Source organism: Saccopteryx leptura, chromosome 1 (genome assembly GCF_036850995.1).
Source record: "Saccopteryx leptura isolate mSacLep1 chromosome 1, mSacLep1_pri_phased_curated, whole genome shotgun sequence".
NCBI lineage: Eukaryota > Metazoa > Chordata > Mammalia > Chiroptera > Emballonuridae > Saccopteryx > Saccopteryx leptura.
In genome coordinates this window covers 309268791-309286668 of record NC_089503.1, presented here as the reverse complement: position 1 = coordinate 309286668, position 17878 = coordinate 309268791, and the positions used below count along the sequence as shown (strand labels likewise).

Genomic DNA, 17878 nt, shown 5'->3' with positions numbered 1-17878 from the left:
GGGGAGGAGCTGGAAGCATCAACTCCCATATGTGCCTTGACCAGGCAAGCCCAGGGTTTCGAACTGGCGACCTCAGCATTTCCAGGTCAATGCTTTATCCACTGCGCCACCACAGGTCAAGCTGTCAATAACACTTTCAAATTAATTTTTCTATAAAGGGTACGTAGTTTTTTGTTAGATTTCTTTAGAAGAACCTCTTTTTTTGCTGTTTATTGCAAATAGTATCTTTTTTAAAGCTATATATTTTTTATATAGCTTTTTAACTTTTTATATATATTTTTTAACTTTCCTACTTATATACAGAGAAAAATTTTAATTTTTATCCATTAATTTTATATCCAGAAGCCTTATTCAGCTCACTTATTAATTACAATAATTTATTTTTTGATTCTTTGGGGCTTCTTTTTAATAATAATAATTACTACCTTTATGCATAGCATGTAGTATGTGCCAGGCACTGTTTTACTTTAAATACATTTTAATTTTCACAAGAACCTTAGCCTTATGTATTAAGTGTTATAATTCTCCCCCTCCTTTTTTTTTGATAAAAAAAAATGAGGCACGAAGAGATGAAAAAAATTGCCACCTAGCTAGGAATGGTCAGAGCTGGGACTTGAACACTGGCAGCCTGTGACTAGAGTTTACATTATTAACCACTAGGCTCCTCCTCACCTTTATGCCATCTGTCTTAGTGGACTTGTTCAGGACACTAGTGTGTATAAGCATGGGGAGCAGCTATCCTCATCTCCTTGATTCTAACATTTTACCATTAAATATAGTATTCAGAAATTTTTATCAGATTAAAAAGGGTCTCCTTTATTTTTAGTTTGCACATTAATTTAAAAAAGTTATGGCCCTGGCCAGTTGTCTCAGCTGTAGAGCATCAACCTGGCATGTGAAGTCCCAGATTCTATTCCTGGCACACAGGAGAAGCAACCATCTGCTTCTTCCCCCTTCACCTCCCCCTTCTCTCTCTCTTCTCCTCCCACAACCATGGCTCATTGGTTTGTGATTGGTGTGCCTTACTCCCCTGTGCTGAGGATGGATCTGTGGAGCCTCTGTCTCAGGCACTACAAATAGCTTGGTTGTAAGCATCAGCCTAGATGGGGGTTGGGTTGCTGGGTGGATCCCAGTAGGGGCACATGTGGGAGTTTGATTATCTCCCCTCCTCTCACTTAAATTTTTAAAAAAGGTATGAATGGGTATTGGGTTGTATTAACTATTTATACAATAGTTATTCAGGCCCTGGCCGGTTGGCTCAGCGGTAGAGCGTTGGCCTGGCATGCGAGGGACCCGGGTTCGATTCCCAGCCAGGGCACATAGGAGAAGCGCCCATTTGCTTCTCCACCCCCCCCCCCTCCTTCCTCTCTGTCTCTCTCTTCCCCTCCCGTAGGCATGCCGGGTGGATCCTGGTCGGGCACATGCGGGAGTCTGTCTGACTGTCTCTCCCCATTTCCAGCTTCAGAAAAAAAAAAAAATAGTTATTCAGATGATCATATGAATTTTTTCCTCTGATCTATCGATATGGTATAAATTCTATGAACTGATTTCCTAATATTAAACAAAACTTATGTTCCTGCATTTAAACCAGTATAGGTACATTATTATTATTATTATTATTATTTTATTTATTTATTTATTTTTTTTTTTTCTGAAGCTGGAAACGGGGAGAGACAGTCAGACAGACTCCCGCATGCGCCCGACCAGGATCCACCCGGCATGCCCACCAGGGGCGACGCTCTGCCCACCAGGGGGCGATGCTCTGCCCCTCCGGGGCGTCGCTCTGTTGCGACCAGAGCCACTCTAGCACCTGGGGCAGAGGCCATGGAGCCATCCCCAGCGCCCGGGCCATCTTTGCTCCAATGGAGCCTCGCTGCGGGAGGGGAAGAGAGAGACAGAGAGGAAGGAGAGGGGGAGGGGTGGAGAAGCAGATGGGTGCTTCTCCTGTGTGCCCTGGCTGGGAATCGAACCCGGGACTTCTGCACGCCAGGCCGACGCTCTACCACTGAGCCAACCGGCCAGGGCCTTATTATTATTATTTTAATTGTGAAAACTACTGCCCACGTAGAAGAATATAAAAACGTCTATGGGTGCAGTTTAAAGAATAATGACTGGCCATGCAACCTCACAGGTTAAGGAGCCTGGGAAACCTCTCCTTTCTTCTTCTGGCTGCATCACTTGACTTCTGTCAACAATCCCTTTGCTTTTCTTTTTAGTGTTAGCTCCTCTGTATGAAGCCCTAAGTGACCTCTCTGAGTAGAGACCTGCAGGAGGGGAGCAGGTCAGGCTGTGGATTGCTGGGGAAAGAGCAGTTGAACAGAGGGACCATGTTGAGGACATTGGATTGTCCTATCCCTGATGCAGGGAGGCAATGTAGTCTGCGTCACACCTCATTTGGATATTTGATCTTTATCACGCTTAGGGCTTCAGTCCAAATTTCTAACTGAATTCTCTTATGTAAGCATGTAAAGTCATACATGTCAAACACAATAAACATTGCTTTAAAAAGGTTGATTTTTCCCTGGCTGGGTAGCTCAGTTAGAGCAATGGTCAGCAAACTCATTAGTCAACAGAGCCAAATATCAACAGTACAACGATTGAAATTTCTTTTGAGAGCCAAATTTTTTAAACTTAAACTATATAGGTAGGTACATTTCTTATCAAGGTAGCACCCGCACGTGGTATTTTGTGGAAGAGCCACACTCAAGGGGCCAAAGAGCCGCATGTGTCTCGTGAGCCGCAATTTGCCAACCACTGGGTTAGAGCAACATCCCCATACGCCAAGATTGTGGGTTCCATCCCCAGTAATGACACATACAAGACTCAACCAATGAATGCATAAATAAGTGTAACAACAAATCAGTGTTTCTCTCTCTCTCTCTCTTTGTCTTTCTCCTTCCCTTCCTCACTCCCTCAAAAATCAATCATTAAAATATAAAATAAAGTAAAAAAGAGCTGATTTCTAGCTTGATGGGATCTTCATTAGAGAACATGGCCTATAACAAGTGCCTTTACTTGGCATTGTCAAAACTTGCTTGATAGTCCAGGAGATGGTCCATTTTTTCAGATAATCAATGTGTTTGAAAATAATCTCTTGGGTTAAGTATTTTGTTTGTCTAATAGTTCAGGTTTGCTAATTAATTCTCTACAAATCTTCCAATTCCTTGTCAATATTCTTTGTTTGATCTATTAATTACTAAGTGATGCACCTGTTAGTCTTTTCCATGGATAGGTTTGTCGATTTCTCCTGCAGTTTTGCTTTACTGTATTATTCTAATATAGCACATTTAGAATTATTACATCACCTGACTGAATGACGTCACTTTTATTTCTCGTACTGCCTTTGCCTATAGTCTATTTTGTCTGATTTTTTTTTTTGTCTTTTTAAAAGATTTTATTTATTGATTTTAGAGAAAGGAGAGAGAGAGAAAGAGGGGCAGGAGAGGGAAGCATCAACTCATAGTAGTTGCTTCGTGTATGTGCCTTGACCAGGCAACCCCGGGGTTTGAACTGGTGACCTCGTTGTACCAGGTCGACGCCTTATCCACTGTGCCACCACAGGTCAAGCTGTGCTACTTTTCTATGCTGCTTTTTTCCCTGTTTTCTTTCTTCTTTTGAATTCAAGCGAGCTTCCCCCCCCCCCAATGTAATTTTGTTCTTACTTTTTTAATTCTTTTAGTGGTTACCACTGAAATTTTTACATAGTCTAAGCCATGGATTTTGGAGCTGCAGGGTCTTGGTTTGAGTCCTAGATCTTTCACCTACCAGCTGTGTGACTTTAGACAAATGACTTAACCTTTCTGTGCTTCAGTGACTTCAACAGTAAGATAGAGATAATAATCATACCTACATCTTGGTGCTGTTGAGAAGTTCAGTGAGTAAGTTCTATAAAGCTCTGAGAACTGTGTACTCAGTTACAAAATGGTTAGCTATCATTGTCATGATCATTATTTTATTGCATAAATTAGACATTGATACTGTTATTATAATTGGTGTATATTGAGATTTTCAAGGTTTCCATTTCTTTGCCTACTATTCCTTCTTGTATCTCAGATCTCCCGAGATCTCTTTTTTTCTGATTGATTGATTTTTTTTTAATAGAGAGAGGAAGGAAGAGAGAGAGAGAGAGAAACATCAATTTATTGTGTTATTTATTTATGCATTCATTGGTTGATCCTTGTATATGCTCTGACCAGGGATCAAACCTGCAACCTTGGCGTATTGGGATGATGCTCTAACTAAGCTACCTGGCCAGGGCCATTTTCTTTTTCTTTTTGAGGCATGTTATTTAGATATTTTTGGGTTAGATTCTGTTGTTGGTAAATTTTAGACTCCTAAAAGTCTTTATTTTATCCTCATTCTTAGAAGACAGTTCTTGTAAAGAGTTCTAGATGGACAATTGTTTTCCGTCAGCACTTTGATGATGTTAATTCATTTCCTCCTGGCTTTGATGATTAATCAAATTCATTGTTATTTTTTGTAGTAACCTGCCTTTTTCCTATGGCTACTTCTAGGGTTTCTATGTCTCTGGTGTTTTAAATTTTAGTTAGCCACACCTAAGTAAAGAATTATTTTTACTTATGCTGACTAGGAAATTATGATTTTTGAATTTAAGGATTCATGTATTTCATTAATTTTGGGAAAACCCCAGCCATTATCTTCAAATATTGCCTCTCCCTACCTCTCCCAGTCGTTCCTTCAGAACTCCAATTAGATGTATGTTAGGCCTTCTCACTTCACCTGTATTGAACAGCTTTTTCATATTTTCCATATCTTTTATTCACTCTCTGTGCTGAATTCTAGTTAATTTCTTTAGCTATACCTTACAGTTTACCATTTTTCTCACCTGTATCTAATCTGCTGTTTCACCCGTTCATTGAATTTTTTTAATGTTTATTTTATTGATTTTAGAGTAAGAGGAAGGAGGGAGAGAAAGAGAGAGAGACAGGAACACCGTATGTTCACATACAGGCACATATGTCCCTGTACGTGCCCTGACTGTGGATTGAACCAACAACCTCTGTGTTTCAGGACGATGCTCTAACCCAGGGGTAGTCAACCTTTTTATACCTACCGCCCATTTTTGTATCTCTGTTAGTAGTAAAATTTTCTAACCACCCACCGGTTCCACAGTCATGGTGATTTATAAAGTAGGGAAGTAACTTTATAAAATTTATAAAGCAGAGTTACAGCAAGTTAAAGCATATAATAATAATTACTTACCAAGTACTTTATGTCGATTTTTGCTAAGTTGGGCAGAATAAATCTTTATAAAACAACTTACTCTAGTTAAATCTATCTTTTTATTTATACTTTGGTTGCTCTGCTACCGGCCAACCTTGAAAGCTGGGACACCCACTAGTGGGCGGTAGGGACCAGGTTGACTACCACTGGTCTAACCAATCGAACTACCCGGCCAGGGCTGTCCATTGTATTTGGTTTTAAACACGATGATGTTAATTTTAGACATCTTTTCTCCTACCAACTCACCCCACCCCAGATTATTTAAAATAAATCCCTAGGCCTCTTATTATTTAATGAATTTTCAATTATTATGTGTTTCATTTCTGAAATTCCATTTGCTTCTTTTACAAATTTGTTCTTTCTGGGTACTTTCTTATTCTTTGCTTATACTATTATTATTCTCTTTCATGAATCCAAACATTAAATATGCCTATTTTATATTCTGTCACTGATTATTCAAATCCTTACGATCTTTTGGGATTTGGTCCTCTGTTTGATGTTCCTCATTACTCTTTATCATGGTAACTTATTTCCTCATGTGTGTTTTAACTTTACACATAGAGAGACATTTTGTGAAAATACAGGGATTAATTGCCATTATGCTACATGCTTCAGTGAATTTCCAATAATGTAATCTTCCCCATGCGAGATCATTTCCTTCCTTTGAATAGATAAAGAGACCAAAGCTCTAAGAGGTTAAAAATTTGTCGGAGGCCACACTGTCCATAAAGGATGGAGCTGGGGTTTGAGCCCAGGCCTGCTGTTCTCTGCATTACCCTCCCCATTCCTCCACCCTTGCACAACTCACCCTCCAAGGGAAAACTAGCATCCAGATTTGACCCTTAGAGCATCTGACCTTCACTGACCCAGCACTTCTGTGGATTTTTTCACGGGGTTCTACAGGGGCCTCTGAGGAGACGGAGAGCCTCATGAAGGCCTCTTACACCCCAGAAGTGATCGAGAAATCAGTCATGGACTTAGAGCACTGGCATGGCAGGAAGATGGATGATCTGGGTATGTAGGAGCCAGGAGGATGGGAATGGGCACTCCCCTCCCTGGGCAGGGTGTGCCAGCCCCAGGGTCCAGAGAGAAACCAGAGCAGCAGAGACAGCCTGGGGTGTGAGCAGTGGGCCTGGAGAGCGTTGGGCCACCACTGGGGACTGGGCACTCCAGAGGTCCTCTGTGTGATCTGTGGTGGCTCCCGCCCGGCTCTCTGCAGGACGGTGGCACCAGAAAAACGTCATGAACATGAACTTGCAGAAAGCACTGGATAAAAAATATGAAGAAAGTAGCAAAGGCAGGAACCCGAAGTCCTAGATCTGACCCAGAAGCGGCACCCTCGACTCAGCGAAAGTGCTAATAATAAAGAAAGGCACAAATTAAACTCTTCTACTTTTTCTTGGTACCTCTCTTCTTATAGGGGTGTGGCCAATGTATGATGCTGGAGAGACCAACTAAGGGAGGACAAGCCCTGAGGGCCCCAACTCTCCCCCAGCCTACCCCCTAGACACACACACACACACACACACACACACACACACACACACACGCCTACCCCTACCCCGAATTCCAGGAAAGAATGTGAGAGCTGAGTGGAGTTTCAGGAAAAGACGTGAGAAGACCAATGTGCTGGGCTTCTCCCTCCTGCCTTGAGTGGTAGGGTCCTGCAGGGGGCACTGCTGGATCTTGCCTTGTATGTGCTCCCTAGCAGAACCCCAATTATTTCCAGATGCCCATTCCTTGCCTATGAGCCTGGGGACTTCAGAGGAATTGGCCACATACCCTTCCAATCCAGGAGTAGTTGTAATTGGGCTCTTGGTAATTCTGACCCCTTCCCATACACATATAAAAAGATTGCTTCAGATATGAGTATGTGACTCAATTTGGCCAATGAGAAACGTGTGAGGTAACGTGTGTGTGTGTGTGTGTGTGCGCGCGCATGCGTGCGCGTGTGCGCGTGCACACTTGCATGTGTAACCTCCTGGGAGATTCTTTTCTGTGCAGGAGAGCTGGGGAGCACGGCTATCTCCGGCTGTACTGAGTGAGGAAGCGCACAGCCCAGACTGCTCCTCGCAGACACAGTTTGGGTCCTGTGCAGTCTGGGTCCTCCAGGAACCTCACTGAGCTACCCGCCTCTGGACTTCTACTGTGAGCTTGGGCATCTGTTTAGAGAGCTAACCTTACCCTTGTTTGATAAGGCCGTGGTCACAACAGGGTAGGGACTGGGAATTGGGGTCCCAGGGAAGAGGATCGCAAAGAAGGAGTTCCAGGTTAGACAGTCATGTTTACCTGAAGCTTATTACCTGCTGGTTCTCCAAGCCAGCAGCACACCTTACCCCCAGATCACTGACTTGCTCTCTCAGAACATGCTCTCCTCACGGGTTATTTACTGTCTTTCAAACCACCCCAAAGTTTACTGGCTTAAAAATAACAGCAACATTCACCTGCTGATGATTGTGCAATTTGGGCAGGGCTCAGAAAGTGTGGTTACTGTCTGCTCCGTGCGGCATCTGCTGTGAAGGTGGCTGCTTCTCTCACATACCAGGTGCCTCAGCGGGATGAGTTCTGCAGCTGGGGGTTGGCGAGGCATCACTCTCTGTGGAGAGCTGGGGCTTTTTCCTGGCATGGTGACTAGGTTCCAAGAAGGAGCCTTCCAACTGGACAAGAATCAATGTGCTAGAACTTCTCACATCTTACACTGGCTTGTTAATGTCCCTGTGGTCAAAAGGTCATGTGGTCAAGCCCAGACTCGTAGTGGGAGGAGACTGCCCTGGAGTATTCCTATGGGTAGGATTGGTTCATTGAGGACCACCACAATAAAGCCTTCCATGAGGATGATCATGCTTTGGAAAAACCAAACAAGATCCCTGCCAGGAGAAGGCGGGCTGCCCCTCTTTCCACAAAAGGAATGGCTTCTTTAAGGTAGGATGGGAGCAGGATGCAGTATGGGGAAGTGAATTTGACTTGATTTAATATTTATTGAATACTTATGTGCAAGGTGCTGAGTTCAGCTCAGCTTCCTTATTGAGTACCTAATCTCTGCAGCACATTGTTCTTGTGCTGGAATAGACTTTATTGAGTAGCTACTATCGGTTCATCACATAGGGCAACTGAAGAAATGAGCCACCCAAAGTATTGTAGCCAAAGCAAATGCCATGCTGTTTCGACATAGAAATTCTAATTTGCCGATGCGTATGATAATGTGCCAAATGCTTTACACACGCGACCTTTTTTCAACCTTACACCAGTGCTCAGAGTTACTACCATCCTCTTTATGAAGATGAGAAAATGGGGGCTTGGAAAGGCCACGTAAGTTGCCCAAGATTCTACCAAGAGGAAACTGTGACGGAAAACCCAGGAATTTCTGAGCAAAGCCATTTCTACGCCACCAGTCATATCAATAAATACATACTGAGCACTGCAAACATTTGGCCCTGTTAGGCACTGTGGGGACAGTGCTATGCATCTACTGCAGTCCTTCTCCTCAAACACAGGTGGATGGGGAGAGGCATAGCATTCCAGACAGAGGGCACAGTGTGAACGAAGACCCAGCACGGCATATTTGGGGAGCCATGGGGTGAAGGGCGTGTGTTAAGCTTAGAGAGTAAGGCTACAAATTAAGGCACAGAAGTCAGGTGGGAAAGGTAGAAAGAAAATCTATGCTTGGGTGGGCTGTGTGTGCCCTGTGAGGGCCTTAGATGTGGGGCCTAGTCGCTCCCCCAAGAGCTTACAGTCTGGCTGGAATTTAAAGGGTTTTAATAATGACTGAAGAAGCCACATCGAGTTGCGGAAAAGATGCTCAATATCCTCAATAATCAGAGAGATGCAAGTTAAAACAATATATTTCTTGGTTTGGCAAACATTAAATGTTAAGTGTAGGTGAGAAGGAGGGAAATGGGAACTCTCATACACTCAAAGAATTATGAGTGCAGAACAGCAAGGAAGCATTTAGCAAAATTGAAATTATATCTTATAATTTAAAATTCCATTTCTATGTAGCCTACAGAAACTCAAACATACACAACCAGGAGCCCTGCACAAAGAGATTCATTGCAGCACTGTTTGTAATTGTGAAACAACACACACATCTGTGAGCAAGGGAATGGAAAAATGGGGTAATGTACATCTGTGGAAAGGAATGAACCACATCTACACACACCAGCACGGAAAGATCTCACAATATATCTCAGTGGGAGAAAATGACAATCTTCCAATTGAGCCCCACGGTATGAAACATACCATTTGCACAACTTTCAAAAGGCACACACAGCCTTGGCTGGGTAGCTTGGTTGGTTAGAGCATCGTCGTGATACACCAAGGTTGTGGATTCCATTCCCTGTCAGGGCACATACAAAAATCAACCAATGAATGCATATAATATAAGTGGAACAACAAAATCAATGTTTCTCTCTCTCCTTTTCTCTCTCTCTCTAAAATCAATAAATTAAAAAAAATAGCACACACACAACCACTCAATTGCTCAGGGACACAGGTTTGAGGGTATAGAAGGTGGGTTGGAATGATGCTGCAGAAATTCAACTTCACATTATAGTGAGTGTATCCCTTTTCAGATGCAGCTTTGCTTTCTCTAACTACAGAGAGAGCTGCCAACATCCCCTCCGAGGAACGCCAATGCTGGAAAGAGTGGCCAGGAAACAGAATGCTGGAGAGCAGACAGTTTCAATTTTGACAAAAGTGAACAAATGATACAAGTTTCACCAATTTGCCTCAGTCAAAGATTTTATCTCAGAACATTAAGAGGAACCATTTTAAATTAAACATTGAATATTCTGGAGAGAGAGAAGCTGTAAACTTGGCAAAATAAAACATGCATAGATTTTTAAAACCTAAATAAGGTCTTTAACTCACCGGTGCTGTTTCCAACAGTGTTCCTTGTTCTTCATGCTTCTCAGGTCCCTAGATGGTGGAATTTACATTGATTCTTAAGTTTCAAGGAGGTACAGGGACCAGATCTACAGTAGCATTAATTCACACAGTGGAAAAGTTATTCACTCTTCAGTTCATGTAGGACCTCCTTTGCTCATGATTCAGACCCGACTTCACAATTTCTGCTATATCCAAGGACCATCCCAGTGGGAATCCGCCAGTTCGCTGGCACCACGTGGTTATAGTCCGAGTCCAGCTCACCCCCTGGTGGCAGCACCTCTTAATTGCAGGCCAAGTATGGGTCTCATAAATCCATGCTAAGGAGGGAACCTAGACGGTTTGATGAACACCTTTCTAACTGTGCGTTTCTTGCCCCTCCACTTATATCTTCATTTTATAGATGAGGAAATTGAGGTCCAGTTAGATTTATGTCTAATCTGGAAGTAAATAGTCCATTTTGCCAGCTTTGCAAATCCAAATTGCTGGGGATGATATGGGTGGCAGGCCAAGTCTTTACTCATTTTCCCTGCAGGAATCATGGTTTTTGTGGTTAGCAGGAGCAAGCAGGAGCTGCAGCAACTGCAGAGGAAAATTCAAATGCAGGCTTGTGGTCAAGAGGCCACAGGAGCCTGACCAGGTGCCGGGGTCCAGCCCCGGGGGGATCCAGGGGTCCCACAGGAGGAGACGGCATCGGCGAAATTCGAGTGAGGGAGCCGAATTCTTTTCTTTCTCTTTATTCTCTAGTTAGCATTTACTGCCAGGCATCTCTGCCAATGGCTGGTCTAACATTACTTTTTATGCACACACACTAAGTTACAATCACATGGTATTTTGAATACATCATTGTTTTAGTTTCACTATGGTTACATATTTTTAGATAACAGTTAATTCATATCTATAAGCTACAAGTCAGGTGGTAAGTTATTCAAAGTACAGTTATACAATAACTTGAATAGTAATAACAATATCGGTACAAACTTCTAAAAGATTAGTACTAAGTAAAAACTCTATTTTACTGTTGTTGTGAGTCAAGGGCTCAGAAAGAGATAGCAGACGAAATCATCAAGGACTAGCAAAGGACCACCGCTTGCTCAGGCAAATGGCCTTGAGTTCATGCAGTGTCCTAATTCTTTTCTCACAAGACTACAAAAGGCTTGCTATTTAAGAAACTGACATAGTATTAAGAGTAATTTTTACTTAAAGATACATAGAGTGCACCTGCAAGATAGCTAGTAGCAACATAATATCAGAAGGCATTAGTTGCTATTGCTGCTATGAATCCCACCACATTCCTCTCCTTATTCTTGGAAAATACAAAAATCTCATGAGAATGTTTTACTGAGAAAAGCCCAGCAACTGTCTTCAATGACAAAACAAGTCTTTTAACAAAACATTCTTTACTAGCCAGCTGCACTCCTATCCAAGGCCACGCAACAGGCCACTCTACTACACTTTGCCTAAGATTCTAATGTCTAGTTAAACTTTATTTATTTACTATATTCATATACTGGCTAAGTTCTAACTTTATTCTTTCTAACATGATTAATAAGAAGAAATTCTCCTACAAACTTAACCCCTTATGAGGGATATCATGGCCAGCCTCTTATGTTTATGAGCCCAGTTCAAGGGGCTTACAGGCTTTTCTGTGGAACTTACACCTTCTGTCTCATTTCCAAAGAAATTACTACAAATCTACAGGGAAAGCACAGTACTATTATCCCTGTGCTACAAATAATAGCACACACCTAGAAAAGGGGGGATATAAGGCCAGATTAATTCAAAAGATTAAAGGGGGAAGTATCGTTGTGCCTTTCCTTTGCAGTGACTTTGTCAACCCGCAGCTGTTGGTCTTTACTGCGGTGACTCTATCTTCTTTTGCTGTGACTTTGTCAACCAGCAGTTGTGGATCTTCTCCTGCTGTGACCTAGTTAGCCAGCATTAGTGGATCGGCTCCCGACAACCAGGCGATAGCACAATGACTAGAGCATTGGACTGGGATGCAGAGGACCCAGGTTCAAAATCCCAAGGTCGTCAGCTTGAGTGCGGGCTCATCCGGCTTGAACATGTTCTCACCAGCTTGAGTGTGGGGTTGCTGGCTTGAGCGTGGGATCATAGACATGACCCAATGGTCACTAGCTTGAGCCCAAAGGTTGCTGGCTTGAAGCCCAAGGTCATTGGCTTGAGCCTAAGGTTGCTGGCTTGAGCAAGGGGTCACTTGCTCTGCTGTAGTCACCCACCCCCCATCAAGGCACATATGAGAAAGCGATCAATGAACAACTAAGGTCCTGCAATGAAGAATTGATGCTTCTCATCTCTCCCTTCCTGTCTCTCTCTCTCTCTCTCTCTCTCTCTCTCTCACACACACACACACACACACACACGCACACATACAAAGAGGCCACAGGAGACTGTAGATGAAGGTGACTCCCTAACTAGGCTCGACTCCTTGGGAAAACCATCTCACTTGTGAAAGCCTGCTTCTCATTCCCAGCAGGGGTGAGAACGCCTTTTCCAGAGGCTGTTATAAGGATCATCTGAGAAAATGCACACCCGGGACCTGGCGCAGTGCATCACCCTCTTACAGGCGTGTAGTAAATGCTATTCTTTTCATTCCTTCAGGTCCAGTTTTCCCAACTATGTGCTTCAGGGAACACTGGGCATGTAAATAGGTACTGTTGAAGTATAAACATTCAAACCTGAAAAATTTTTTTAATAAGATTTAATTTGAGCCAAACTGCAAACAATTGCTGGGAAGCAAGATCTCAAATGCTCTGGAAAATGATGGTTTTGCAGTTTCTTTTCTACACTTAGAATTATGGAGGGAATGTAAGGAAGATTACATGGAGGTGGGAGAAAGCCAGGTCCAGGATAGTCAGTAAGACTCTACGCTCCCTTGAGGGTGCTTATGCCTTTGAGGGGTCTGGAAAAGATTACCTCTGGCATTTCAGGAGTGTGTTTACCTAGAGCAGTGATTCTCAAAGTGTGTGCCAAGATGCACTGGTGCGCCCTAGAAGATTTCCAGGTGCGCCCTATGGTATTCCAGAGAAATATGTGCCTGTTGGGGATCAAAAAACCAACAGGGTTTTTGGAGTTTAGATTTTGGGGGGACAGAGGTGTGGGGAGTTGGCTGTAAGCTGACAGTCTGCCCAACCCCCCACCTCACTTGCCTGATTAAGTTGCAAAAGGCTGTTAAGCTGTGGTGCTGGATTGTTTACACTACCCCCCATGTTCCCTGGAAAGACTGGAGGCAAGTTTTTTCTATCCTTTGTTTGGTGTCAAGTTAAGATGATATGTATGGTGGGGGTTTTCTGCACTCAACACAAGAGTACAAAAAAGGAATTCTTCAATGTATTGATGAGAAAATGAGAGTTTGCCTTTCAAATATATGCCCACACATTGAAGAAATCGCTAGGACACATCAGGCTCATGTTTCTCATAAACACAAGAATGAAAAAACACATTCGTGCCGGGACCTGCAGAATTTACTAAATCTTACTAAAGAATGTATCTATATACATAAAAAGATAACTTTTTTATTTTTAACCCCTCTTTTTAATGAATTCTAAAAAGCATAACAAAAAATATAAAAATGTTTTTTAATGTCAGAATAAATTTAATTTTGTCATAATTATTTCATTTAATTACCATAAAAGCATGCTTGGACTTTATATTTTTTTCTCTAATATTTGACTTAATTATTATAACATATTTCTCAGAAATTTGTATATAGTATGCCTAGAATAATTTGGAGGATTTTAAATGCACCCCGACTTCAAAAAGTTTGAGACCCTGGAGGCACAAGAACAATGGGCAAGGCTGGCTTAAAACAAAATAAGCCTTTTCCTAAAGAAGTTCTATGCCTGGGGCATGACTACTCACAGCAATCTGCCCAGTTAGGAATCTATGATCAGATCACCCTGTGAGGTTACTCTCCCTCACTGGACTTGTCAGTTTTATTACAGGACCCCTCTTTTTGTGCACAGTGCTTGGTGGAAAATTGTCCCATTGTCAAATGAATTTGGGTTATGCTGTTTAAATAACAGTAAACATCTATTTTGTGCAAAACTTAGAACCTGAAATATGCTAAAATTAATTGTGTCAGTCTAAATCATTGCATATAGTATTCACTGTTTCCCACTGTGCCTGGCACAGACAGAGTAAGCCACTAATAGCTGTGACAATGATAATGACTTTATTAAAATTGCAGGTTCAGAAGTCTGAGAAGTCAACCTGGGAAGAGAGTAGATTTTTTGGGGTGGAGTGAGAGGGGTGGGTGAATGAACTGGCAGGTAAGCCAGGATACTCATTATCAAGGCTCACGGAGAACTGTCTGCCAGAGGGCCTGGCCACCGCCCCTTCTGGCCGATCCTGCAGATATCGCACCTGGGGAGCAGAGGTCATGAGCCTGTCCACAGAACAATTTGGGTGAGTTTTATGGCTGGCACTGCAGAAATCAGGCTGAGGGCTAGCCACTTCCCTGTGCTGCTAGCTCACCTGGTTTACAAGCAAGAGGGTGACCTGCCCCAGGCAATAATTGCCAATGGTAATTCTTTTCTGTGGGCCAGTGTATGGCCAGTAGTTGCTGCCCTCACGGCCATGCATATGTAGGTTCTCATTGAATTTGGACAGATGGGGTAATGGGGGTAGGGAGGTGGGGGTGAGGGGTGAGGGAGGGGAGGGGCACAAAGAAAACCAGATAGAAGGTGACAGAAGACAAGTTGACTTTGGGCGAGGGTATGCAACATAATCAAATGTCAAAATAATCTGGAGATGTTTTCTCTGAACATATGTACCCTGATTTATCAATGTCACCCCATTAAAATAAAATAAAAATTTGGACAGATGGTAAAGAAACAGTGGAGCCAAAAAGTGGTGGGCCATTCCTTTATTAAAGTCTCACACCGGTCGATGAGCAACACACAGGGAAAACACTTCCTTTTCACTCAGGGCTCCCAAAGCCACGACACGTTCTCTTGGTTCCACAACCAGGTGAATCTTCTCTGGTTTCTCCTAGAGTCAAGGGCCCCACCAGTCTCAGCAGAGCTCGCAAAGCCCCTCACCTGTGGTTCCCCATCTGCACACTTTCTCTCTGCAAAACATGGCTTCTCCTTCAGCACCCTGCATTCTCTCTGCTCTCACTCTGCAAACATGGCTTCTTCTTCTCCTTCTCTCTCTTTTTAAAGCTTCCTGGCATGAAAACCTCTCCTCCAGCAAACATTAGCAAAACAATGGCCCTTCCCAAGAAGGAAGGTAATTTGCAGTTTCACAGACCATAATTACCTGGCGCTGCCCAGCCCCCATGCAAACTATAAGCGAGCAAACATAAAAATCATATTTTACAAACTTATTTGACCAACAGCCAGTATTTACTGAGAACCTGCTATGTGCTTGGTATTCAGCATCATGGCGGTGACAGGTGTTGGGTCGCCAAAGGAGGGACACACAAGGCCTGATGAGTTTTATAAGAAACTTATTTGTGCATCTGTGAACAGATGGGCTGAGACCCTAGTGTGTCTGGGGATTTACCGTATTCCCCCATGTATAAGATGCACCCTTTTTCGAAAAATGTGGGGTCTAAAAACTGGGTGCGTCTTATACTGTGGTTGTAGATTTTTTACCTGCATTTCCTACTTTTTCACGCTTGTTTTTGTGCTCATTGTTGAAGACAGTGATTTGTCATCGACACAGATGAGGACAAGCTAATGGATAGAAGTTTTGACAGTGATGAGGAGTTGTATGAATTTTATGATGAATAAAACTTGAGTTTAATAACTTTATTTCAAATGTAATACTTTTTTTCAAATTTCGAGCCCCAAAATTAAGGTGAGTCTTATACACGGGAGTGTCTTATACATGGAGAAATACAGTAAGTTTGTTTTTTTTTTTTGTATTTTTTTGAAGCTGGAATCGGGGATGCAGTCAGACAGACTCCCGCATGCGCCCGACCAGGATCCACCCGGCACGCCCACCAGGGGGCGATGCTCTGCACATCCAGGGCGTCGCTCTGTCGCGACCAGAGCCACTCTAGCGCCTGGGGCAGAGGCCAAGGAGCCATCCCCAGCACCCAGGCCATCTTTTGCTCCAATGGAGCCTCGGCTGCGGGAGGGGAAGAGAGAGACAAAGAGGAAGGAGAGGGAGAGGGGTGGAGAAGCAGATGGGCGCCTCTCCTGTGTGCCCTGGCCGGGAATCGAACCCGGGACTTCTGCACGCCAGGCCGACGCTCTACCACCGAGCCAACTAGCCAGGGCCGAAATACAGTAAGTTTTGTCAACATAAAATAACTTCCAAACCTGTAACAATTTATTTATTTATTTTTATTTTTTAACATTATCTTTATTAAAATGAAGTTAGCCTTAGGCTTAGAAAGATTTTTCTCTTCATTTCCTTGACTGGGAATTATATCGTGATTGGAAGAGCTGTTCCCTTTCTTGTTGAACTCTTTTCTTTTCTTGCTTTCCCCAGCTACATAATTAACATTGATATTTCCACTGTGTGTCCAAAGCCTGAAGATTCTTCTTTTTTTTTTTTCTTTTTGGTTTTATATATGCAATTTTTTAAAATTGATTTTAATTTATTGTGTTTACATAGATTCTAGTGTTGCCCCAAATGCATCCCCCCAGCCCCATATTCCCCTCAACATCTCTCTTGCCTCCCTCCCCACAGCGCCCTCCCCCCTTCTCTTCAGCTTTATCCCATCCTATCATCCCCTTTCCCTCTGTCCTCTTATCCTCTGGTCCCTTTGATCTCTCCTCTGTCTCAATTCTGTTCCTCAGTTCACATTGTTCATTGGATTCCTCAAATGAGTTAGGTCATATGATATTTTTCTTTTTCTGCCTGGCTTATTTCACTTAACATAATATGTATAGTTTCCATGTCCATCCATGTTGTCGCAAAAGGTAAGATTTTCTTCTTTTTCATGGCCCCATAGTATTCCATTCTATATATGTACCACTGCTTTTTAATCCACTCGTCCACTGATGGACACTTGGCTGTTTCCAGATCTTCGCTATTGTAAACAATGCTGCCATAAACATGGGAGTGCATTTCTCCTTTTGAAACAGTGCTATGGTGTTCTTGGGGTATATTCCTAAAAGTGGGATAGCTGGGTCAAAAGGAAGTTCGATTTTTAATTTTTTGAGGAATCTCCATACTGTTTTCCACATTGGCTGCACCAGTCTGCATTCTCACCAGCAGTGCAGGAGGGTTCCCTTTTCTCCACATCCTCGCCAGCACTTATTCTGTGTTGTTTTGTTGATGAGCGCCATTCTGACTGGTGTGAGGTGATATCTCATTGTGGTTTTAATTTGCATTTCTCTAATGATTAGTGATGTTGAGCATTTTTTCATATGCCTATTAGCCATCTGTATGTCCTCTTTGGAGAAGTGTCTATTGCCCATTTTTTGATTGGATTGTTTATCTTCCTGGTGTTGAGTTTTACAAGTTCTTTATTGATAGATATGTGTATTCCAAACTGCCCTCTTGATGTTCCGCTTATCTGTCAGACCTCACCATTACTGGACTATTGCCCCTGAGACAGAGGAATTCCAAAAAGCCGACAAGCAGCCTCAAGGAGGGGCTCCGGACATACCAGGACTTTTGATTCAACACCCACATGCTCGAAGCTCCCCAAGAAGGAGCATTCCGGACATACCAGAACTTTTACCTCAGTATCCCCTCAGGCTCTCCCAAACACTATATAATTCACCCCTAGTCTCTAACGGGTGCTCTTCTCCCCAGGAGAAGTGCC

At 42.9% G+C, this 17878-nt stretch overlaps 1 protein-coding gene across 3 annotated transcripts in view; it reads left to right on the top strand.

The window, feature by feature from the left end:
• The window catches only part of CIMIP4 (ciliary microtubule inner protein 4), a 29718-nt gene extending 13552 nt beyond the window's left edge, over positions 1-16166 (top strand). For 2 of the 3 annotated variants that reach the window (XM_066361252.1, XM_066361251.1), the window contains exons 5-6: positions 6148-6258; positions 6464-6622. In XM_066361252.1, the coding sequence (XP_066217349.1) occupies positions 6148-6258; positions 6464-6561 (209 nt within the window). In that variant the 3' untranslated portion in view covers positions 6562-6622. Of the gene's footprint in view, positions 1-6147; positions 6259-6463; positions 6623-14445; positions 14557-16032 lie in introns of those variants that run through there. The other variant, XM_066361253.1, reaches the window with a different exon arrangement.
• Positions 16167-17878: the final 1712 nt, after the last annotated feature.